This window comes from Prinia subflava, chromosome 2 (assembly GCF_021018805.1).
Source record: "Prinia subflava isolate CZ2003 ecotype Zambia chromosome 2, Cam_Psub_1.2, whole genome shotgun sequence".
In the NCBI taxonomy this organism is placed as follows: domain Eukaryota; kingdom Metazoa; phylum Chordata; class Aves; order Passeriformes; family Cisticolidae; genus Prinia; species Prinia subflava.
Window position 1 is genome coordinate 113,452,569 of NC_086248.1, and position 24,724 is coordinate 113,477,292.

The following is a 24,724-nucleotide window of genomic DNA, read 5'->3' on the forward strand; positions in this document are numbered from 1 at the left end:
GTGCCCCGGCAGGCGGCGCCCCCCTCCCGTCCCCCCTCGCCACCGTCCCCCTCAGGCCGAGCCGCAGTCGCTTCTAGGGTCGGTTTTATTTAATAAAATAAAGTACAGCGATCATCCGGCGGGGGACCGGCGTCCCGGGGGCATGGGGCACTCCCGCCGCTGCCCCGGCCCGGGGACAGCCCCCCTCCCCGGGCTGGCGATTCTACGTGGCGAGCGCGTGTGACCGGTACCGAGCATGCGGCCAGCGGAGCGGCGGCCCCGGCGGGCGGCAGAGGAGCATGCGGGCGGGCGGCGGTGCCCCGGCTAGCTAGGGAGCCCGGCGAGCCGGGCGGGGCAGGCGGGCGGTGGCACGACAACCGGTGACGGGGACACGGAGTGGCGGTGTGGGGAGGTGCCGGGCGCTGCCCCGTGCGGCGCGAAGCCAGCGTGCCCAGCGGCGGGGCGGCCGGCTCAGTTGGAGGAGAGCAGCGAGCTGTGCGAGGACAGGTCCATGCTGCTGGCGCTCAGGCCTCTGCTCTCCGCACGGAGGCCTTGGGTGCCCTGGAAAAAACACAGTGTCCATGAGGTACCTGCAATGCACCCCCCCGCCCCAATGCTGCACCCCAACTCCTGCACCCCTTGCTTTGCCAGCCAGGACGGCCCTGCTGCTGCTATCACACACAGCAGCTGCTGCCTTTGGCTGAGCTTTGTGGGGAGGGAGGTGGGTACAGGGAGGCAACACCTTCAGATTTGGAGCTCTGGCCTCAGACGAGGAGCTCTGGCCTCAGCACTGCACCCAGGGCCCACTGCTGTGCCCCCGGTGTCACTGGCCACACAGCCCCCAGCCTCAGTACCAGCCCCACCACACACACTGTGCTTACCTCAAATGAAGCATCGCTAGACTTGTGCAGGTAATTTAAGGAGGCAGCTCGTTTCATGCTGTAAGAAAGCAGAGGAGAGCAGATGTGATCGTGCTGCGAGTGGTCAGACGCAGACACAAGGCGGCAGGGACCGCACCTGCCCTCGAGGCAGCCTGGCCCTCGCACGCACCTGGTGTTCCTGGGCTCCAGGGGACCATTGCCCTGCAGTTTCTTGACCAACATCTCACTGCTCCTCCGTATCACATCCCGGATTTTTCCCAGGGAGCTGCTGCGCTGGAGAGTGCCACTGCCATCCTGGACACAGAGACACAAGCCAGGGTGATGGCTGAGTGGCACTGATCAGGCTCTGGCATGCTGCTGCTGCTGTGTGGCTGGAACTGGCTCCAAACATCCTCTTACCACCTGCACTGAGGGTTTAGCCCTGGCCCAAAGCAGGCTGACTGCTCACTACACAGCTTCCACTCACGCGGTTCTCCACAGGACGTGATAACCGTGGAGCCAGGGACCCCTGTTGCTATTGTCTGATACTCCCTCTGCCCAGAGCCAGCCTGACAGGCTGCTGCCCTGCCCCAGGCCCCCAGCACAAGTGGCACTGGCCTCCACACTGTCCTGCTCCAACATGACAGCTCCAGCACCTGCGACAGCTCAGGCAGCAACAACCAAGGAGGTCACAGTGGCCAAGGGGGCAACAAGCCCTGGTGGCAGTCCCAAGAGGAGGGGTATTTTTGTCAGGCCAGGCCAGGCTGCTGGGACTTTCATTTCAAGGACTCTCTCCCCATTTGCTGGCTGGAGACCATCCTCCTCCTCCCCTTCCCCTTGCCCTTCTTCACCACACCATCAGCATTGCTCCTCTCTGTCCACCACTCATACAGATGCACGCCCCAGTCCTGCAGGATCACTCACGTCACACAAGACCACTTCACACTCCACACACAGCCTTGTCCCACCTCTTAACACCTCCAAGACAATTTGCTTTGAGCCTTTGGAGCGATTCAGGCAGCTCCACTGGGGATGGATTCATTTGGCTGCACCAGCACCACTACTCCTAGGCCCTCCAACTTCAACTGCATGGGGTGGCACTTTTCATTTCTGCCTGATTTTCTGAAGACCAGAACCAGCCTGAACTCTTGTTCCCAAACCTGTTTCATTCCACATGCCTCCAAAAGTGCCCAGTACTCAGTGAGGCGCTCTCAGCCCCTGCCAGGCTCCAGTCCACCTGCTGCACTTTGCTCAAACACATGCAAGCCCCAGGTTGCCAGCATGACACCGCACCATGCCACCATGTCATCATGCCACCAAGCTCTTCCCCTGTGGCCTGGCCTGCCTGTTACATAAGGCTGTGACACCACTGCTGATGTGGAATGACTTTTGCTCTGACGGCCTGGTAATAGCAGTCTTCCCTGCTGCTGCTTTGAATGGCCCCTGAACACTGGGGCAGAAGAAAAGGATGTGAAGTGATGGCAAAAGCCCTTTTACTCCTTAGGAAGATGTGAGGGAGGCCCCTTTGAAGCACTCCAAAGGACCAAAATGCCTTGTGGCTGAGGCTAGCAGGAGCAGTCACCTCAGCACTGTCCCAGCAGCTCTGCAGGAAGGCAGGGTCTCTGCCTTAGGCCAGTCACCCCCTTGTGCTGACCATTACAGACTGTGGCCCTTGAGGAAGGCTTTTCCAGCGCTCCTCTGCTCTGATTACCCAAAGCTGATCCAGCCCCAGACTGTACTCTAACAGCTGACCAGGACTTTTCCTGCCAGCAAACCTTCCTCCTGGTATTCATCTCATCCCCTCTTGGATAAAGCAAGTGCATTGAACCTCTTCACATTCTCACTGGGATGAGGGTTTTCCAGGTTGAGCCCTGTGTTGCTGCTGCAAAGGGACCTGCTCACCAGAAATGCAGAGAGCACCCAAAGCAGCAAAGGAAACAATTCAATTCCTGCACGAGGCATCCCAGGCAGGTTTTGGATGAGCTGAGTATCAGTGTGCAGCATTAGCAAGGATGGGGAGGTGTCTTTTGCCTCCCCCCCAGACTTAGGCTGGGTCATGACTCTCCCTGCAGGGTACAGCTATGCCGGGCACTGTTGCTTTTCCCAGGGCACAAGCCAGGGGTGGAAGAGGAACACAGCTGGGACAGGGGAGCAGGACCATGGCACAAGGGCAGCAGGATCAGGCCAGGAAGTATGCTCTTTTATCAAGGCTGGAAGGATGGAGCCACATTTACCCAGCTGCAGTGATGCAGACTGACTGCAGACCAACACCAGAACCAAATGCTGCTGCATGCTGGGTTAAAAATAGCCTCTCTTCTCCCCCACTCCCTTTTCTGACGGGTTATTTTTAACCCAGAACATTTATGGGTTTGGTTTGCCGCAGAGCCCCCACCCCATTGCACCCACCAGGATGAGAGCATTAAAAAAAACCCCAGCAGCTCCACCACTGAGCTGCTTTCCCCTGCATGCTCCCACCCTGCCTGATGCATGGAGGCAGAGGACTCGGGCAGGAGTTGGCAGCACGTAGAGCTCAGCACTGAGGGACACAATGGGGCATTTCTTTGCTTAGATAGAAATGCCCGTTGGGGAAGGTCCAAGCTCGGACACTCCGGGACAGCCCTGCCACACAGGGTTACAGAGATGAGATTGGCAGCAACTCCAACTGGGAGGCCAGGGAAAAGCACAGTGGAGCTGGGTCCTCCATCTCCAGCCTGGGAGGGTGCCCTGGGGGCAGCACAGGCCCCTGCACACACACAGACAGACACCAAGCACCCCCAGACCTGCTGCAGCAGCGTCTGCACCCACCACCGCAGCGCTGATCGGCGCTGGCCTACAGAGCATGGAAAGAAGCACAGGGCAGCCATTTGGGTCAGTCTACCTTTAATCAGAGGTATGGTTGTTACAGCACCAGGTCCAGGACATGGCAAAGCACAGGGGCAGGCGGCCCTGAGGTCCAAACACACCCTGCACTGGGAACTCACCACTCTGCAGAAGCATGGAGCAGCACTGGGACAGAGAGGCAGGGAAGGTACAGCCCTGCAGCACTCAGCCCTGGGCTCTGCACCCCATGGTCCTGAGGACAAGCTTCCTTTCAGTGAGCACAAGCTCCCAGGGGAGCAGCATGCATGTACTGCAAGGCCTCTGCACACCACAGGAAAGCCAGACCCAGACAGACACAAGCACATTTAGTATCACACCCTGCCAGATGACTAGCACAAAGAAAGGATCTAGCTAAATAAATAAGGAGTCCTGTGCTGGCCCCTGGGCTCTGTCCTGCTGCCTACAGCCTCCCTGGCTTTCTTCCCAGACAGGAGGTGCCAGGGAGGTTCCCTTCCTATAGGAGGTGGGATGAGCGCGTGCACTCAAGGATATGAGACCCCAGCCAGTGGAGGTCTGGCCCTGGGATGCATTCCATATCCCAGGAATGACTAACAGCACCAGACCCTGTGAAGGCCTGAAGCCATCACAGGCACCCAGCCACCCCCACAGCCCCTCAGGGTCAGCACTGTGACCCTGCTGGTAACAGGGTTACACATTCCCCACCCTCCTGGCTAGGGACAGCCAGACTGCAGTCAGCCCCACAGACCCGTGAGCAATCCAGCCCCTACCCCTGCAGCAACCTCCCTCCAGCCATCCCACCTGCTCAGAGCACCTCCAGCCCTAGCACTGTACTTCCTCACATCCATCTTTGCACCTTCTTTGCCTCCCAACCACTCTGCTCCAAACCAGGCCACTCCCCTTCTCAGCCACTTCTAATGGTCTGGGGTGTGCCCCCTGCAAAAATCTCTCCTTTCCTCCTACCCCTCCTCTGCTTTCAAGGAACAGCAAACACCTTCACCCCTACTTCCCCCACCAGCCACACCTCAGAACCCTGTAGCAATGTGGGGCTGATCCACCCCTTCATGCCAGAAGAGGAGCCTGGCTATAGCATCCAGTCAGGAGGCTGCAGCCAAACATGCTCATGCTGCCCAGTTCCTGCACACAGCCCTTGGTGTTGCCCCCTCACCTCATCTTGGTTGCACAGTAGCTCTGTGGGCTGCCCTACACTGCTGTGCCCCTGCACAGAGACCCACACACTGCTCCTGGGTAACAGCTCAGCAGGGAGGGGGTAGCAAGATGGGGACTGCCCTGTGCTGCAGGGAGAGCCCAACTCGCGGGGAACCAGCACAGGTTTGCTACAAGGCACTAGTATCAGCTAAGCCTACAGGGAAGGAAGCAACCGGGCACATGACAGCCCTGCCTCGGCCAGGCCTCACTGTCCCCTAACAGCCCTCCCTCTCGGAGCCTCTGCAGAGACGGAGGGAACGAGCTAGGGGGGCTGAGCATGCCTAGTGACAGCGGAGCCGGCAAGCCTGGAGTGAAGACAGTCCCCCACAAGGGCAGGGGCACGCCAGGGGACGCTGGCCCGTCACCCTGGCCTGGGGGAGCTGGCAGCTCCTCGCAGATTCTTGCTGCTCCTGCTGGCCCGGGGCTGGAGCTGGGCCATGCGCTCCTCTGCAGGCGTCGCGGCGCCCTCGCGCGCCCGCAGCGTTGGGGGGCCGGCGCGGAGCTCTCGCCGAGGAAGGAGGGATGGTGTGGAGGAAAACTCGGAGCATACAACACAAACATCCAGGTGACTGCGGTGGAGGGGAAAGAGGGAGTCTCGGGAGGCATTTAAGCCTAGTGCACAGAGAGGAGAAAGACACAATTCACAAGGCTGTGAGATTGTAGGTCACCTGGGGAGCAGGTGGGACACGGCCCAGGCTGCATGCAGAGACCACAGGCCACACCTGGGCAGGGAGAGTCTTGCGGGGCTGAAACTGTGGCCTCACCTCTTTGCTAGTGGGCTTAGGGGGCTGGCAGGAACAGCTCAGCTCAGGGAGGAACAGCCCGGGTCTCCTGCCCCATGGGCTCCCTGCTGCTGGGCTACCTGCCAAGGCCTCTGCACCGTGGAGCTGGAGCCATCCCCCTATCCTCACATCCCAATTACCTGGGCAGCAAGGTGCTGGTCCAGGCCCTGGGCCGCTTCCAGAGCTGCCTACGGGCACAGGGCACCCCGGGGGCTCCAGCAGCCCTGCCTGCAGCACAGGACAGCTAGGGGAGGGCAGCAGAGGCTGCTTTAAGGCAGCACATCTGAGGGCTCCGGACCAACACAGAAAACAACAGGCCATGACAGACAGGAGCAGCAGGAGCTGCCTCAGCCTTCTTGTGCAGGGAGCTTCAGTACAGTGCAGGGCTGCTGGCTCACAAGAGAAGACTGGCCATGTGTGCAGGAGGCTGGCAAGGGAATCGTGTGGCAGCAGCTGTGGCCCCCAGGGTGCTGGGCTAGCCCTCAAACCCTCTATTTACAGCTGCCTGGGTCACGGAAGCTCTTCTGAGACCCCTGGGGAAGGGTCATAGGAGCAGGGACTATTCCCTGGGACTGGCTGTGAGAGAGGGTGGCTGCCTACTTGCCTTAGGATGATCAGTTCAGAGACTGTCAGGAAGGTCTCCCAGCCCACCAGCAGTGCAAAGAGATCACCCAACACCAAGCACAGCCAGGAGGAGCTGCAGAAAGACACCAGCCACCATAGGGACCGGGCGATTCTAATCCAAACCTGCAGCCCTGCCTCCGTGCTTGTCTAGCCCCCTTGCTAATGGTGAGTGCAGGGGCCTAGAGTTGGTGCCTTGCCAGAGCTAAGACTCTCCTTGGTCCTGGGGCAAAGGACTGCCTTGCATCTGGTCAAGCTGCTGGGTCCACTTGAAGGTCTGTTTTTCAGATCCCCTTCAGCCACCTCCTGTGTACAATCCACAATCAAGAGAGCCAGCAGGCTTCAGGCTTTGGGTGTTGAAGGGCTGTCATGGCAACAGGGAAGAAAAATAGAGGAAGGGAGGGAGCTCATGCAGGTGGGGATAGAGCAGAGCCAGGTGGGGAAGGGTTAGTGACAGCAGATGTGAGGGGGCAGCAAAGGACTCTGTGTGCTCAGTGCCTTCCCTGCGCCAGGCTGCAACAACCCCAGCTACTCTATGCCCTCAGAGTTTGCAGAAGGAGTGTAAGCATTAACAACTCCAGCAGCCCTTGAGCCAAGCACCCACCAGCACCACGCTCACTTGTTGCCTCTTCTCCATCCTCCTGCTTGCAGAAAGGAGACAAAAGGCACCTGGTTCCAGCCCTGCATCACTACCTTTCCAAACTCAGTGCTAGTGCCCAAAGTCACCCTCAGCCCCAGAGCAAGCCTAGACAGGTTCAGGCTGCCCTGTCTGTGCCTCAGCTAACACCAATCTCCTGCCTCCACTGGCCAGCTCAGCTTGCCATCCTGCAAAAACCTGCCTTTTATCCCCCTGCTCGGCCAGAGCCTATGGAGGGCATGAGCCCAGGAGAGGGGGACAGCAAAGGTGCTGGCTACAGACTGTCCCTGTGCCCTGCAGTCAGTCAGTCAGTCAGTCTCACACACACCAGGCACATCACACACACACAGCCCTGCCCAGGCCCAGCACTGTCAGCGGCACAGTGCAGGCCACACGGCCGAACGGCTCTCACGGGCTGAGGGAGCCCGAGACGGGGCTGGTGCTGTCAGCCAGGGCCTCCAGAGGGGAGCAGCAGGGAGAGGTGTTAATAAGGTTACAAGCCTAAGATTAAGGGCAGACCAGGACCAGCTCATGCTGCGTGCTGCCAGGGCTCAGCACTCCCTGGAAAGCAGGAGCTCTCAGCTGGGAGTATCTGCTCTGTACACCAGAAGCCAGCCCCAGACACGCACCTCTGCGGGCTGGCTGGCTCATGCCGAGAAAGGGGGAGGAAGTGTGCAGGGAACGAACGGAGGCAGACAAGGGTGCCACGACAGGCCACGCGGGGACAGCCCTCAGCCAGGCTGTCCCTCCCCTCTGGCAGCCGGCTGAGGCCATTCTTGATGGTGTCTTGTACTTACCCCGCTCCATTCCACGCCCATACTCACTTCCTCGCTACCGTCTGTGGCATTCTCGTACTTGACGCTGCCGCCCAGGCTCCGGTGCCTCTCCGGGCCATCCCCCTCCTTCAGGATCTCCACCACCTTCGTCTGGTTGATTGGGTCAATGCCCTGCAGGTAGCAAAGGATAAGGGAGAGCCGTGTTTTGTCTGTCTGTGTTCCTTCCCTCCAGAGATCCACTGTGCTTGGTTCCTGTCCCCTCTCTTGGCCACTGCCCCATCACAGCCAAAACTGCCCAGCATAACCAGGATGGAGCCAATGCCATCCTGCACTCAGCAGTCTCTGTTTGAACTCCCAGCTCAGTGAGTCCTCACAAGGCCATAACCAACTCTGTGCAACAAGGGCTTGCTACCCCAAAGCTGACAGCTTTTCTCCTTCATGTTTTGAAGTGTGAAGGATTCAACTGTCCTTCAGTCTTTTGTGCTAGGTGCGTACAGCTCTTGCTTTATTATTTGAGGATTGAGAGGAGTTCAAGGCAAGAGGCTGAAATTAAGAAATTCTAGGTATTTTTTGCCTCTGGACAAAAAAAAAATCAGTGTAAAGAAAACATCCCAGTAACTGTAGTTCCCCCCAGCAGCTCACAAAGCTGCCTTAACCCAGCTGCAGTGTTTCTGCACTCAGTGACCCATGTTGCCCACACAGGGAGATCTGCTCCATCCACACACCCACACATGTGTAGATACTTGAACAAACGCATCCCCAACAACTGAGCCCCTCTGGTGTCACGGGAGCATAAACCAGGAACACCCGAGAGGCCCAGCAGAGCCCCTCCCCTCACCCAGGCACAGGCAGTGCCGGGAGGTGCCAGCCCTGCCCTGCCCAGCCCAGGAGGGTCCCTCGGGGTTACCTGTCGCCGGGAGCGCACCGCGCACTCCTCCAGGGTCTCGGCCGCCTCCAGCTTGCCCTGGCGCCGGTACAGCGCGCCCAGGTTCCTCAGAGTGGTGTTCACAGTTGGGCTGGTAACAGAGGAAGGTGAGGGGGAGCCCTGGGGTCACCCCTCCCGAGCCCACGGCTGCCCACAAGCCAGCTCTTACCTGCTAACCTTACAGGCCTTGTACCAGCCACCGTACTCAGCATAGGGAGCGCTGTCTCTGTGCTTGCTCTGCAGGGTGAGGAGAGAGGAGAGCTGTTAGTTCCACACCAGCTGCCCTTCTCTGCCCTGTGCCCCTGGATGCTGGGGTCAGACCCCAGGCTGCACCCCTGCACCAGCCCAACCTCTGGAAACAATATGCAAAAGCAGTGATGAAGCCCTGCAGCTTCCTGGTAGGAAAGTTAGATGCTTAGATGCATGTTTGTTGCAACAGATTTGGGCCACAAGCAAAAGTGATATCCTGGTTTCAGGAAGGAGCATAATCCCACCTCCTTACCCCCTTCCATGTACCAAAGGAGCAGGGACACCACAGCTCATTCTCATGGCATAATGGAGGGCATGACACCCCAACCAAAATGCAAAGGGAGACAAAACCCCACAGACGTGCCAGTCACCATGGGCACCGAATCCCTCAGCCAGGACCAGCAAAGGAATCAGCCAGCCACATCCCAGCCTTCGGCCTACCAGGTCAGGCTTGCCCTAGAGCAGCTCAGTCCAGTTCGCTGTCCCCTCCCCAGGCCCAGCCTTTGCACCCCAAAGCTGCCAGGCTGGCCAGCTGCAAACAGGCCACAGCAACAGCACAGAGGGCAGAGCTTGATGCTCAGGGAGGATCTGGACACCCACACTGCAGGGCAGCAGCTGCCAGCCCTGGATCCACAGGACCATGGCACCACGCAGGTGCAGGGAGCCACTGCTCACAGCACGAGTTACCCTCTAGCCCAGAAGACACGGTCTCTGTGGGGTCCATTTTTCTCACTTGGTCCCACAGCAGTTCTCAGCTCTTTATCCCACATGCCAGAGTCTCCCTGGGCCACAGGCACATGTAGTTTTCTTCACACCACAGTCTACATAGCCTGGGCAGGCACCAGGGACAGGGGAGTTCAGGACTCAACACATCTCTCCTGCAGAGGCAGCCCTAAAGGGTGTCTGAACCTAACAGGAAAGGTGTCAAACCCTCTGGGGCAGATAAAACCTTGAAGGCCAGGGCTGCCAGCTGTGCCCAAGGCAGAACGATGGCATGAACTGGCCTCCCTGTGCTGCCAGGAAAGAGGGGCAAGGGACAGTCAAGCTCTGTCACAGGAATTTCATACATTCGAACAGAAGATATGGAAACAGCACAAGGCAGAGCACATGAGCCCCAGCTCCTGGGCCAGGAGTGCAAGCAGGTCTGTGACTACTGCTGCTGCAGGACAGGAATGCCAATGCTGCTTTGCCATGGGGCACAGGTACAGCTGCCCTGGGGACAGGAGCCCCAGAGCCAGGGAAAGAGGCTTAGCCCTTGCCTAAGACTCACATGTAAAATGAATCTCTGACTCCAACTGTGAGACTCTCAGCCTGCTCTCTTGCAGTTGAAGAAATTGGCAGAGTTTGCATTATTTGAAGCAGAGCTTCATACTACAGTTATCTACACTTGACCCCTAAATTCTCCAAAGATACCATCAGAAGAGTCTCAATCCCAGAAGGGGTAAGGGGAGCCTGGTCTCTACTCCAACCTGGATTTCTCCAGGACGGTGCTGCAGCAAGTGCAGGTTCTCTGCAGCAAGTGACATTTCCTAAGCAAGGCCTCTCCTGTGCAGAGACCTTTTTCAGATATGGCTCCATTTCCTAAGCAAGGTGAGAGCAGCAGTTTCTTCCTGACCTCCATTTTTCCCCAGACAGCCTTAGAGCTGCTTCAGAAGCCAGTTATGCTCTGGGTATAACTGGCAGCTCTTTGGAACAGAGTGCCAAGGCCTTGCAGCACAACCCTCTGCTATCTGCCATCCTCCATCATCTGCATGCCCACGAGGACTCAATCACTAAAGCAGAGAGAGCGTGCAGCCATGGGCCAGAGACTGAGCAGCCCTGCCCAAGGGAAAACACACTGCTCTCTGATGGGCCTTCCCTCCCTGCTGGCCCAGGGAGCAGCAGTGCTGTATCCCCACTCTCCAGACACCTCCTGGCCTTGGCAGCTTTGCAGACTGCAGCTTCTCCAGGAAGGAGGAGATAAGAGATAGGCTGTGATAAGAGAAGATCAAACCCCCTGGGATCAGACTCACCTTGCTCATCTCCTCTCTCTCCTCTGCATGCATCCAGATTGGCTTGTGCTCATCTGTGTGGAGAAGAAGGCAAAACAGGTCCACTCACCACCCCACGCTGTTGTTTGCCTCCTGCACAGCCCAGCAGTCTGTCCCCAGAGCTAGCACCTCATCAGAGGGAAGGGACACTCCAGATCCTCCCCCCAGTCCCTCGGCCAGTGTCCCAGGAAGGCAGGACAAGGGAAGGAAAGGACAAGTCCTCCCAGCAGAAGTACATGTGCACAGGAGAAACTTGAGCCTATGCTTGAGCATGATTGTGCCATTTACTATTCCCCACCCTGTAAAGGCTGGGTTGAGACTCCTGAGAGAGGAGGGGGAACAGCACGACACACTGGAATGGCAGCACCTCAAGGGCTGCCCAAAGCAGGGCCCTGCAAGGCTTCTGGGCAACACCAGAGCCAGACAAGCCTGGGCTGAGAGCCAGGAAACCCCTCCCCAGCCCCAAGGGCTTCTGCTGTACTAACCATCCACGGAGCCAAACTCCTTCACGTGGGCACGGGTAAGGATCTCCTTGTACAGCACCTCTGCATCTTTGTATTTGCCTTGCTTCAGGTAACAGGAAGCCTGCAACCAGAACGAAACAGCTCCAGCCCCACTGGAAACAGATGAACTGCCCCACCTCTTGCAGCTCTTGCTCTGTCTAAGCACCAGGCAATGCTCACCTCTCCCCCAGCACCCTCCCCACACCGCAGGGCCTCTCCCCAGCGCCTCACCAGGTTGTTCTTGGTCTTGGCCACGTTGGGGTCGTCGGGGCCCAGGCAGCTCTCGTAGATCTCCAGTGCCCTGCAGTAGTAGTACTCCACCTCATCGTACTTGCCCTGGTTCTGGCACAGCAGGGCCAGGTTGTTCAGCTGCTTGGCCACATCGGGATGGTCCTTGCCTAGAACCTGGGTGAGCAAAAACAGAGAAGCCACAAGGACTGCAGCGGACTCCCGCAGTTACAAGATACTGGAGTCCCCCAGCACACGCCTATGTCAGACAAAAGCCAAGGTGTGGAGAGGCAAGGAGGAGAAATTCCAGCTTCCACCTCCTGGCAGGCCTCTCTAGGGCTGCAAACACTGGACAGACAAGAAATGTGGTGGCAGAATCAGCAGCTGAACAGACTAGATATGATCTCCCATGTGCACTGAGGCAATGGGAGAAAGCCCACAGAGAGAGCTGAAAGGAGGAAGGGCACGGGAGACTCGTACCTTCTCACGGATCTCCAGGGCTCGCTTGCACAGTGGCTCTGCCTCTTTGTACTTCCCTCTCTTGCCATACAGAACAGCCAAATTGTTCAAAGTTGCTGCCACCTACAGAGACAGAAGCTTTTCCATGACACAAAGCAAATTCCAGCTGGACCAAACAAGGGGCACAAGCAACAGTAACAGTGACTGTCCCATTTCCCCCATGCCTGCAGTACTGCTGCTCCTCAAGAGAAGGAGGTCCACAGCCAGAAGGCTGCCCTGCCTCCATCAGAGGAGCCAAGCTCCTTACTGAACCAGCCAGCAGGAAATACTGAAGCAGTAAAACACTGCTGGAACTGTGCCCCAGCAGCACCCAAAGGTGAAGAAGAGACTGAAAGAGGAGAGGGACACTCACCGCTGGGTGGTCTTTGCCTAGAGTCTTCTCACGGATGGAAAGAGCATCATTCAAGAGGTGTGCTGCTTCTTTGTATTTGTTCTGATCCCTGCAGTGCAAAGTCAACCAGTTATTTGGGAACTGCACACTACAGCCTGGAGCAGGCAGAATGATGGACAGTGCTCCTTCCACACAGACCCAGCCTTCACAGTCCTTGCATTTCTCCATTCCTGCCTGCTTTAGTCAGTCCCTAGTTATATCTGGGAGTCTGTCAAACCAAATACCCCATCTAGGCCAAAACTGTTCTGAAAGACAAACCCCTGGAAGCTTGGGGAGCCCCAGGATGTGCTGTAAAAGGGAACAGGAGATGCAGAAAGCTGTCCTGGCCCAGTCCTGCCTGTCCCACCACGCTCACCTGTACACTAGCGCTAGAATGTTGAGCATGGTAGCCACATCGGGGTGATCGTGGCCTGATGTCTTCTCCAGGTCCTCCAGTGCCTGCTTGCAGAGTGGCACGGCCACCTCGTAGCGTCCCTGGGAGGCGTACTGGATGACAAGGTTGTGGAGGGTGCGCAGGCGTGCAGGGATCTCATAGCCACCCTGCTGGGCAGCTGCCACGGCACTGCTGTGCTGGTGGGGCACTGTGGGCACAGAAATAAACACAGCAGTTGTCCCAGCAGGCTCGAACAGAGACGGGCAGCACCCAGGCATGAGCACACACTTACATCCAGGACCATGCTCCTCCTCCTCATTCGGGAATAGGTCATCCAGAGAGTCCTTGGTGGAGTCACCCTCCTTCTCCTCCTGAGAGGAGGACAATCATAAATAATGTTGGTTCTCAGCAGAGACAGCAGCAGCCTGGGCTGAGTCAGTTGCCAAATTCCTGGCCCTTCTGCAGCCCACCAACACACTCCATTTCTCCTGCTGTCTCTGCTTACATCTCCCCCAACAAAACAAAACCCAGAGACTCTGCCCCATGCAGGCCCCCTCTAGCTGCAGGCATTGCTGTGCATGGGAAGGAGAAAAACCCAGGGCAGTGTTATCACACCCAGGCAGCTCTCCCGGCCCAGCCTCCCGCACCCACAAAAGCAGCTGCTCAAAAGGACTGGGGCATACCGAGGGTGAGACATCCTCGTCATACTTCTTCAGCTGGTTCATGAACTCCAGGTGCTTCTTCTCCTCCTCCAGCTGGGCCACGGTCTGCTCACTGCGCTGCAGCTTCTGCTGGGTGTTGGCGAGCTCGTCGCGCAGCCACTGGTTCTCCTGGCACAGCCTGCGCACCTGAGCGCGCAGCTTCTGCTTCTCCGACTCCACGGCGTTCAGGTGGTTGGACAAGGCCATCATCACCTTGGGAAGGGTCTCAGTCAGTGAAAAACACAGCCTTGTCTCGCCCTCACACGCACTTAGGGTCCCACCCACGCCAGCCTTCTACACTGAGCCCCTTCCCCCCTGCAGTTTATGGGAAATGGCCACACGCCTACCCCTCCTCTGTCAACTCCAGGTAACACTCGGGGATCGCCCACCACTCTCACCTGAGCCTCTCCAAGCCCCAGTTCTATCATCTCCACTGACTTGCGCAGCAGGTTGGATTTCTCATGCACGAGATTGGCTTCTTCATCCTTCTTCAGGCACTTGATGGTCTCCAGCAAGCTGTGCAGGATGGAGTTGTGTTCATTCTTGAGTGCTTCCAGCCCTTGCATGACCAGCTTGGTGTTGGAAATGATCTCCTCTTGGCTCAGCTTGTCCAGTTTCTCCTCCCTTGGGTACACCATGGTGGACATAGTCCTGCTCCTGCAGCCCTGCACAGAGACCAAGACAAAACCTGAGTGTTCCGGGGCTGCTTCAGAGAGCCACAAGCAGACACAAGAACCACAACCTCCTCCAAGAAAACGGAGACTGTATTTAACTGATTGCCTACTCCCTTCTCCTCCATCTTCCCCTCTCCCTTTGGCAGCAGGCAGCTGTCAGGGCACGTGCCGCTGCTTCTGTGCTGGGAGTGCTGACAACCAGTGCAGGTGGCCCACGTGAACAGGAGACAAAAAGGCCACAACCAGTGGTGACCTCCAACACCCCCACGCTCGCAGCAGGGGGAAGACTAATTTAGCTTCCGTTTAAGAGCAGAGATTTGTGGTTGGCAGCTGGGGTTGCAATATATACACCTGCCCACAGACCACTGATGCAGAGAGGCTGTCAGAGCTCAGCACCTCTCCTGCAGAAGAAAGGGAACACGAAGTGGAAGGACGCCAGCTCAAAGCTTTCTGCTTCCTCAAAGGAAAATCTCCTAGAAGGGCGTCTCAGACAGGGAGGCATCAGTGCTATTCCTGTGCCAAAATACTGTCTGACCAGAAGAGCACAACCTGAGCACAGAAGTGCCACTGTGGCACTAAGGGACATGCCACGAGCAGCACACACCACGCCCTGCCTGACTGGGGAAGCTCACATACGCCATCAGCTACAGTCACACTGACATAATCCTTGTGCAGGTGTTAACCTGAAACACCAACAGCTTTTCCATCTTCGTTCACCCTGCTGCCACCCCAAGGACTACTCAGGATGGCCTAAGAACTCTGCACTCCTCCCCTGTCCTGTTCCCCCAGATATACAATGGGAGAGTACTCAGCTACTGCCCCTGCACAGGGACACCAAGGGCCACAGCCCACAATGTTAGTGTGGCTGCAAGATCCCTGCATACAAAGTCCAGGAGCCAGGGAAACACCGCAGGCCAGAGCCTGAGAGACACAAGAGGCAGGCAGGACCCCTTACAGCAAGACCCTGGCTGCTCCATGACTCACCCACCCAGTGCAGTCACAGCCTCTCCCACCAGCTGGGCCACCCCAGCAACCTCCTCACATTACTCCAAGGGAAAGCCACCTCCCACCTTGCTCTCAAGTCACTCCAAAACCAGCCTCCTGCAAGGTCCTGCACAGGCAGCACCTGCCCAGCAGCACCTCTTGGCTACCTGGAGCTGGCAGAGGCCTCTGCAACCTGAGTGCCCTGCTGCCAGGAAGCTGGCAAACTGCCCAGAAGCTACACAGGAGGAGGGGAGGGCACTGCTGCCAGCAGATCTGCCTTTGACTTCTGCTGGACCCACCTCTGTGTGGTTTGAGCTCTTTGTTCAGCAGCTGCCCTGTGCCTGTGTTACTGAGAGGACAGAAATGCTGTCCCGGCCACAGGAACAGAGCAAGCAGAGCTCCCCTGTCTGGCAGGGCTCCTGTTCTCCTCACCAGTGCCAGGGAGCCACCCTGAGCACCAGATGGGCCCAGCTTCCTCCTCACTGCAGCACTTACAGTGAAGATGACAAACAGCACTGGGACACTTGCTTCAAGTACACACATCTCATTATTACACCCACTCATCTCCTCCTCTTTATCCTCCTCTTTCTCCAGTTGTTTTGTAGGCCTGAACTCTCCTCTCAACTCTTCTTTGGTCTCTGTTCCCATGATGTGCATCCATCCCTTTAGGAAGGCGGGCAAATCCTCGACACACAGTGGAGACCTCACCAAACCCTCAGCAGGGCAGAAACACCGCGTGTCTCTTGTTCACACCTCTGAACAAGAACTGAGTCATCCTCCCCCAAAGTCACAATGCTGACTTCACATTCGCTTCATGATCTAGCATCAGCACCAACTCTGAGTCATACTTCACCATATCTTTCACTTTGGGCTATCTGTCATGCTCCACATTGGTCATTTTATACCAAAACAGTCTCATTTGGACCATGACTTATGCCAGTTTGCTTTGGAGAAGATGTATGATAAGAATAGAATGAAAAACCTCATTAAGGTCAAGATAGAGGACATTGACTACTGTTTCAAAAGGAAAAATAGGTTTGCTAAGGGTTGGTTGCCACTCATACCCTATCTTCCAAACTCATTCTCCAGAAATGGGCAACAGTTCCCCAGGTTATTCTTTTTCCCACCTTTCCAACATACCTGGAGTGGGATCAAGTGCAAAAGCAGTAAGGAAAGCCTTGCTTAACGCAGACTTCTGCAGGTGAGCACAACTCAGGAAGAAACGTGCAACAACTCCCAGCCCTAGAGAAAAGAGGTTGGCATCCCAAAGGGTGTTAGTGCTGCCTCATCTGGCCAGGCAGCCTCATGTTCTGAAATGGGTCCAGACAGCTTCCCAGGAAGGCTCAGCAGCCACTTAGCTCTCCCAGAGAACCCAAGGTAAGAATTGTCAAAGGGCGAGACGGCCCCAGCTTACAAGGTTCCAGCTTACAAGGAAACACACTCCAACTCACTAGCAAACAGGCAAGGGGGAGTCCTCTGGACCACAGTAATGCTTGGGACACAAGAAGATACCCAGGAATGGCCTCATACCCAACATACAAAAAACTGGAGCTATGCTCCAAACCTCTCAGAGCTGAGCAGCACAAGCCCCTGTGGGTACCGGGCCAATTGTGACATGCTCACAGTTTTCATAGCAGCATCATTTATGTCCATACAGAGATCGTGCTGCCACCTTTAACAAGTACAATACAAACACACTGAGAAGAGGAACATGTTACAGGATAAAAAGCCACCAGACCTCACACCTTGCTAGGTAACAGAGTCAGGCAGGCAAGACCCAGATCCATAGAAAATCAGCCTCATTAATTCCACTGTACACAGAACTACTCCTCAACTGTGAAACTGCTATGTGTTAAACCATCAGCACCTCTACTACACCAACACTTCTTCTTCAGCCCTTCCAGCAGAAAATGTTCACATGTTTCACAGTTCTCACAATCAACTTGTTTTTTGAAACTGCAAAGATTTCAGACAGAGAAGGAAAAATAAATGAAAACATCCCGAACCACAGCATGTAAGACTCATCCTACCCTATCCTCAGATCCTTCAAGGCATCCCAACAGAGGATTTTCTTCTTTCAATGGCTGTGCAAACATCTGTAACAACCTTGGCCTTTCTCCCACAGGGTGACACCCTGGAAGCACAGCTCTGCTAGGTACCAACACATCTCCATGTTCAATAGTGGACAGAGGATTGTCCAAGCTGGACAGAGGGTGCAAAACCCAAGAACAACACACAGCTGCTCAACAAGAAAACAGAGGAGACTGCTGAGAAGCCATTTGAATGCTGTTACCTCTTGTACAGCAAAGAAAAGCAACAAACACCAGTGAGAGCTGACTTAACCTTCCAAAGCAGGAATTTCTCCCCAAAGCACTTATTTCTAGTTCTCCCCAGTGCTGGCAGGTCTATGCTCAGCGCTCAGCCCTCCAAAGAGGAAACACTCGCTATGGCAGCCAGCACCAAGGTCAGGCAGGCTGAGGCTGCTGTACATGCACTCTCCCTACTCCTTTACATTCAGTAAGGGGCACTGAAGCCTTTATCCCAGCAGAAAACACTCGGAGGTTTTCTGCAGAGAGGAGGGGACGCATCATGGTTTGCCTTTTGCAGGGTGGGGCTCAGCCTGGGATAGAAGAATGCTTTTCCACCAAGCTCCTGGAGAGCTGGAGAGCCCTGCTGCCAGCGTGTCCTGCTGCAGTCCTCACGGACCTGCAGGTGTCCCAGCGCAGGTCTCCAGCCGCGCGTTTCCGCCCCAGTTGGCACGTCTCCTCCATTTACAGCGAGCTGCTGGAACAGCCTGCCTCTCCCACTACACCCAGCTCATCTCCCTCCTCTGCTCCCGCTCGGAGCACAGGGAGGGAACACGCAGGCACTGGGCTTGGTGGCAGCTGTGGCAATCAGCCGGGAATCCGGCAGCAAGCACATCCTGCCAGGCAAAACCCTTCCTCCTGTGTTCAAGTGCACTGCCGCGAAATCGCCGAGCATCAGCAATTCCAGCAGCTCACCCTCCTGCCTCTCAAAACTGTTCCCACACGCGAGACCCTTAAGAGGAAAGAGCTGGAAGCTTCGCTGCTTCTGTCTTCAACCCACAGCGTCTACAAGGATGCCGGATTAAATGGGTCCAGGTGAATCTTAAAGCTCAGGTTAGGATGCCTAATGCTAGAAGACTGTGGGGGAGGAGAAGCACTGGGGAAATCAGGAGTTCACTACAACAGGACAGAGAACTGAGGTCTACACACAACTGAAATAATGCAGTTCATTGCCTCTCTGTATGAGCAAGACAATAACTGCAGCATCCATCAAACTGCAGATGGTCTGCCAGCACTCTGTGTCAAGGAGTGAAACAGATTTTCAGCAGCAATTCTTCAGTAAGAGGAGGTGATTCCAGCATATAAGGGATGTAAGGTAGTTGCAGAAAGACAGCTGGGTTCCGGAAAAAGCTTCCTGTGGAAAAGAGTAAGTCTGACCCACAGCAAGAGCAAGTGAGCACATTTGGGAGATAGGTAGCAATTGTTTCCATTTAGAAATGGAAACACAGGGCTTTGTCTCGCCTCATCACAATTATCCCAGTCTCCTCCTGTGAGACATGCTTTTGCTACCTGGAGAAACAGCCAAGTTATACATTTGGGAAGCAAAAGAAAAGCAGTGAGGGCTTTTTGGTTTGTTTTTCCTTGGACCTCTTCCAGCTCATTATTGTGGAGCAACAAAGGGTCTCTGGAATGACTGGTTGACCTCCAGTGAAGCTAGAAGGGAGACTGCAAATAAGACAGCGAGTCTTCTCTGCTAAGGGACACTGCAGCAAAACCCAGACCTAGACCAACCTATACTTCAGATGGTGAAAAATAAAGTAAAAGCGATAAAAAGCAAACAGAGTGACAAAGTCACAGTCATCACAGAGGCTGTGTCACGAGCACAGATTTTCTTATTTTGATCCCACAGGGTCAGAAAGCAAGCAGATTGCAGGAGATTGCAGTGTGCTGTGCAGAGCCTCCAAGGCTCCCACTGCACAGCCAGGACACACTGACAGTGCCAGGAACACCTGCACACTGACACACCCCTGCTGTAAGAGCCACTGTGCTCTGGGTCACCACCCCGGGCACCTGGAGCACAACCTCAGAGAAGGGACAAACCCGTGTGCTGAGCTCCACACCCGGGCTGGTGTCTCCAGAGCTGCTCTAACACGGGCAAAACAAGGAATGCTGAGGTTCAGCTGAGGCACAGAGCAGCAATGGTGCTCTGTGATGCTTGCCACTGTTGCCAGAAACGCCTGGATGCTCCCTTGGAGCCACTAAGAACACACAAAGAGGACATCAAGAAGGAGACAACATCCTGAGAAGTCATACCCAACATATCTCTGAGCTGATGTCAAGTCAAAAGATGACACTCAGACTCTACTGACCATAACCTTTTCTGCCATCAGCTGTCTCCTAGGTTTCTACACTCTATTGCCAAAAAAGAGGACACCTGGAGTCCCATCTTCTGCCCAAAGTTCTTTCCCAATGCCAGCCTCCAGCCCGGACCTGTCTTGCACTGCAGACAGTCTAGAGAGTTAAACTTCAAGTACTATAGAGGGACTGTTGTGTTGTAACTTCTCCCTCAGCAAGAGTCTGGCTTGAGTATTATTTGAAGAGGATTACTTGGAATGAATGCTTGGAGGTCTTTGGTCCATTCCCTCACTCAAAGCAGGTATCTGTGTCTAGCTAAAGGACCACCTCCCGAAACAGAGATCCCACAAACTCCTCAGACCCCTGTACCACAACTCAACTATCCTCTTGTGGGAGAAAAAAAACAGGGAAGAAAAATATTTCTTCATCTGAATTCCTGAGATAAACTCAATGCGTTTGCCTTTAGTGAACACCTCTTCAGGACAAAGGAGCAAGGCACCACAGCACTAGAAACTGGTCCAAGGCCAGAGAAAGGGAATGCAGGGCCTGCCTCCTTCCAGCAAGGTCCCAAAGGGATTCCTGGATTCCCAAAGCACTCCACCTGCAACAACACTGCATGCAGGGAAGGCAAGAAGCTGTCTCATTCACATTCTCCTGTGCCCCAAACCCAGGACTCTCCCTGGCATCCAGCCACCTCCTCACAGGCTTTGAAGCCAGTCTGCCAGCCCAGAAAGACTGCACCCAACCAGTCAGTCTCCCCAGTCCTCAGAGTCCTGAATAACACAGTATCAGTTGCCTGCGCTGTGGATGTGCCTTGATCCTGTCCGGGGGATAGGCAGGGCTGCCCAGGGATCAGGGCCAGGAGTGCTTCTTGCAGCAGCTGACACATGCCAGCTCTAGCTGACCATGAAGCTCTGGGGTTTTTCCTAGGTACTGGAAATGTCTGTGCTAACCAGCAGGCTGCAGGAGGCCCAGGGGACGAGGACTGAGGAACCACATTTGCAGCTCAAGCAGAAGAGCTCTCCCGCAAGGAGACTGGAGCTGAAGGGAAAGAGCACAAAAGGAGCCTCCTAACACTCTTCCCTGCCCAGAAGCTTCAGCTCCCTACCACCCACAATCTCTAATAAAACACACAACGTCATATAACCTTCCTGAAACCCAGGTGGTGATAAGGTGGCTTCACAAGGACTTGGCCACAGTGACTCATGTTCACACCACTACAGAAAAAACTCGGGAGCTTCCCATGCCCCTCCCACCTTCCAGCCCACAGCTGGAAACAAGACAAAAGGTACTGCTGTTTGTTCTGATTGACCAGAGCAAGCAATTCCCGTATTATCAAAGCATCATCCAATTCCAGCATGGGTATGAGCTCTGAGGAAGACAGAGCAGGTAGTCTGGTTGGCTTTGTATCAGATCACTCATTCCTTTCAAGACCAGAAAGGTCTCACTGTATTTGTTACTACCAAAGAATACAGATATTAGAATCGACATGGGTTAAAAAAACCCAAAACAATAAAACAAACAACAGCAAAAGCACCCAAACAAAAAAAAAACAGCACCAATTTTTGCCATTAGCAGAAAACCATTTCACTCTGGTTGTACATCATGTTGTTCACAAGCCCAGCTGGCTGGGAAAATCTGCCCCTTCCAGCAGGCCATCGGAATGAGAACAGCAGTCATCACCACTCCCACCAGCAAGCTTATGCTGGCACCTCCAGATCAGCTGATAAGACCTTGTTTTTAAACTTATTCATGTCTGCAGCAGCTCTCAAAATCCATTCCGCATCTGCTGCGCCTGGGACTACAGCGAAACACCATTAAAACCTGTTTCCAGGCTAGTGGAGACAAGAGCTAAGCAGCTGGAACGGAGCCAGGGCAAGCATCTCTTCCCAGCTTCAGAATCTGATTGGGAGCCTCGCACTATAAAAAACAGAGCCAGAGCCATTACCTTGCCCTGACAGCATGAAGCAGTATTAAAGCAGGCAGAGTAATTCCCAGGAGCCAGTGCCTTTGCAGGCATCTGTCTAATGTGAGGGCTGTGCCCTGGATGTGCTTGAGCAGCACGGGAGATAACCGGGATGCAGATGGGAGCAGCAGCAGCTCTGGGGCCCTCTGTGTGCCCTGCAGGGCTCGGGTGTGCCCACGCTCCCTCCGTGGGTACCCTCTGGGGCACCCGCAAACACCGGCTGGCTGCAGGCTGCAAGACTGCCCTGCTATTTCCAGGAGCAAACAGGTTTTGTAAACCACAGCACGGCAGGCAAAGTCACAGGGACAAACCTCTACCTGCTGAACAAGCAGAGGATCTGTTCTGTCTCTGGCTAGAGCTCTTTGAGGAGCTACGTGGCTCTTTCCCAGCAAATTAAGCATTTATCCAGCAACTCTGCCAAGGTCAGAGTCTTGCCACGTGTCCTTTGTGCCCCTAGAGCCATTTTGGTATTGGGGTTAACGCTGTTGTTTCAACCTGGCCATTCCCCCAGAACAGCCGAGGAGGGAACACATGCTTCCTGCTCCTTCTGCCAATTACAGCCGAGCACAGCCATGTTTATTTACCCTGCGCCTGAGCTGGCCACATCTTTGACCTGATGTGTGCTGAACACCACCCTCCTTCCCCACGAGCACAAGGCAGGGCTGGGAGTTTTCCACATCTCCAAGGCGGCAGGGCAGAGAGCACACCAAGGGCACTGAGGAGAGCCGAGCATGGACCTGCAGCAGAGCGCCAGATGCCAGCCACGCAAGATGCAGGGAAGCCTGCTGTGTGCAGTGCTGTGCTGCTGCCTCCCACCATTGTGCAGATTTCTCCCGGCTGCCTGGCCACAGCATTCTACCGCAGCACCATCCCCCAGCCCTTCCTCAGACACCTCCTCCCAGGCGCATCCTCTCCTCCACAGAGGCTCGGCAGCGATTCCCCCAGCCCACCACCCTCGGGAGGGTGCACCTCCACTTCGGAAAAGCTTAGGAAGCAGTTAATTAATGAAAAGGCGGTCTGGGGCGAAAGGAGGCTCTTTGAGATCTGCTGCTGTATGACCTGCCTCCGTCATCGTTTCTCCGGCTTTGTCTGGCAGCAGGAGGCACGCCCGCTGCGTATCCTTGAAACAAACACGCCAGAGAAACCCCTTCACCCCTCAGAACCACCACAGAGAAATTCTGCGCCCACCTGGCTAAGCCAAAGCTTCACAAGAGGAAAAAAGTTTTCCTCGGCTCTGCCCGAAACTGCGCATCAAAGCGGTCCTTTGTTCCAGGCCGGCCGGGCACCCTGCCCGTCCCAGTCACCGCACGGGAATGTCCCCCGCCCCGCGGCGCGGAGGAGCGGTCGGTACCTGGCTGCCTGCAGCGGCTTGTCCGGTGCCCTGGGAGGCGGCGGGGGCTCCGTGTGCCGCGCTGCCCGCGAGGGAAGGAGCGAGCGAGGCGCAGGCACGGCGCTCGCAGCCAACCACACTGCGGCAGGGGGAGGGGAGCGCTGCGGACACGCTCCGGCGGCAGGACGGACGGACGGACGCTCTCCGGGGAGCGCTGGCAGCGCCGCGCACGGCAGGCTCACGGCTCCCTCCGCAGGGAGCCGCGGGAGCCGCCACACGCTGCCCGAGGAGCACCGGACACCCTCGGGCTCCTGTTCAGGAGCCCTGCTCCATCCCACCGCCCACGCTGTGGCGGGAGGTTTTACCTCCTCCTTGGTACCACCACTGCTGACCCCATGCCAGCCCAAGGCCGAGCCGGGATGGCTGCAGAGCCCTCCAGCCGCGGTTGCTATCGCTGTGCCCACAGCAATGGCCAAATACAGGAGGTCTGGGAAGGCTGCAGCCCTGCTGTGCCCACACTGCGCAGTGAGGGGCCGGGCACTGCTGGGAAGCCCTTGTTCAGTCTCTGTTTGCTCTTCTCCGAGAGAAGACAACGACCCAGGATGCAGGCTGGATGGTTGCTACAGCTATCGCACCCACGGCAACACACGGCTGTCATGGTGCTCCCTAGGATGCCTCCAGCTGCCCCCGTCTGCCTGAACCGCACTGCACTGATTCCTGTCCCTCCCCAGGGATTCCCCCAGAAGGGGAAGGGATTCGGGTGTCCCAGGAGGAACAGCCCAGCCAGACGAGCAGGTTCTCTCTTGCCTCACCTCACCACAGATATTTCTTTCCTAAAGAACCTTGCTGTTCTCCATTCCCTAGTTCTGGAGGGCGACCCTGGCCGGCTGTGGGGTACATACAGCTATATAAGCTATATAAGGCACGCTTACCTGTCACGTAAGTTACACAGCAGGAGTGCAAACATACGTTATTTGTGTTACAGTGAAAGCCATTCCCGGCAATGAAGACACAGACTAATTATAGAGCAGCGAATCCCGCAGTAGCGCCCACAGCACCCTGGAAACAGCCCCGGCCGGGATTTGAGGCTGACCCACACTTGCCACACACACCCTCCGCTGCTCCCTCGGTGCTCCCGGCCCCCCGCCCGTCCCTGCGCGCCACTGGGGGAGCCGAGCGCACCGAGCCCGCGTACCGGGAGCTGCCCGAGCCGAGCGGGCACCGGCAGGGCTCCGAGCCAGCGGCTCCGCGGTGTTGGCGAGGGCTGATCCCGCAGGGCGCGCCTCGCCGGCTCCAAAGTCCGCAGAGCCAGCAGCGCCCTCAGCGCCGGCCCCGCCGAGCCGCAGCGTTACGGCCCGAACGCCGCCCGCCCCCGCTCGCTCCGCTGCCCCGGCGGCGGGGCAGGCTGCCGCGGGCCCGAGCCACGCCAGCCCCGGCCCCACCACAAGGACATCTCCGGCTCCCCGCGGCGGCCCCGTCGCCCCCGCGGCCGGCGGCGGAGCGTCGCCCCGGGAAGGCCGCCCCCGCTCCGGCCTGCGCCGCCGGCCTCCGGTGTGTCCTCTCCCCGCCAGGCCCGCCGACGGCACCGACCGAGCCCCCGCGACCCCGCCCGTCCAACCTGCTCGGCGCAAAGCCTCGATGGCGGCGGTCCCGGTGGCTGTCGCTGTCCCGGTCCCGGCGGGGGCGGGGCGAGACCCGCGGCCGGCACCACCCGCCCTCTCCGCGGCGCAGCCCCTTTAAATCCAAGATGGCCGCCGCCCCGCCCCT

At 56.6% G+C, this 24,724-nt stretch overlaps 1 protein-coding gene across 4 annotated transcripts; it reads right to left on the minus strand.

Annotated features, from left to right (window-relative positions):
- Positions 1-67: 67 nt before the first annotated feature.
- Positions 68-24,722, minus strand: KLC4 (kinesin light chain 4). Of its 4 annotated transcripts, none has more exons than XM_063391712.1 (16): positions 24,576-24,717; positions 14,020-14,286; positions 13,604-13,834; positions 13,213-13,291; positions 12,903-13,128; positions 12,509-12,596; positions 12,118-12,219; positions 11,641-11,814; positions 11,392-11,491; positions 10,889-10,941; positions 8,797-8,864; positions 8,610-8,718; positions 7,751-7,873; positions 1,030-1,154; positions 861-918; positions 68-540 (listed from the first exon to the last, which is right to left on the minus strand). In XM_063391712.1, the coding sequence occupies exons 2-16, from the start codon at positions 14,266-14,268 to the stop codon at positions 451-453; spliced, it is 1,875 nt and encodes a 624-aa protein (XP_063247782.1). In that variant the 5' UTR covers positions 14,269-14,286; positions 24,576-24,717; the 3' UTR covers positions 68-450. The 4 variants fall into 4 exon arrangements, with proteins under 4 accessions (XP_063247782.1, XP_063247780.1, XP_063247781.1 ...); XM_063391710.1 differs by having other exon boundaries at positions 7,724-7,873; positions 24,576-24,715; XM_063391711.1 differs by lacking the exon at positions 24,576-24,717 and adding an exon at positions 22,979-23,123 and having other exon boundaries at positions 7,724-7,873.
- Between the last annotated feature and the right edge of the window lie 2 nt (positions 24,723-24,724).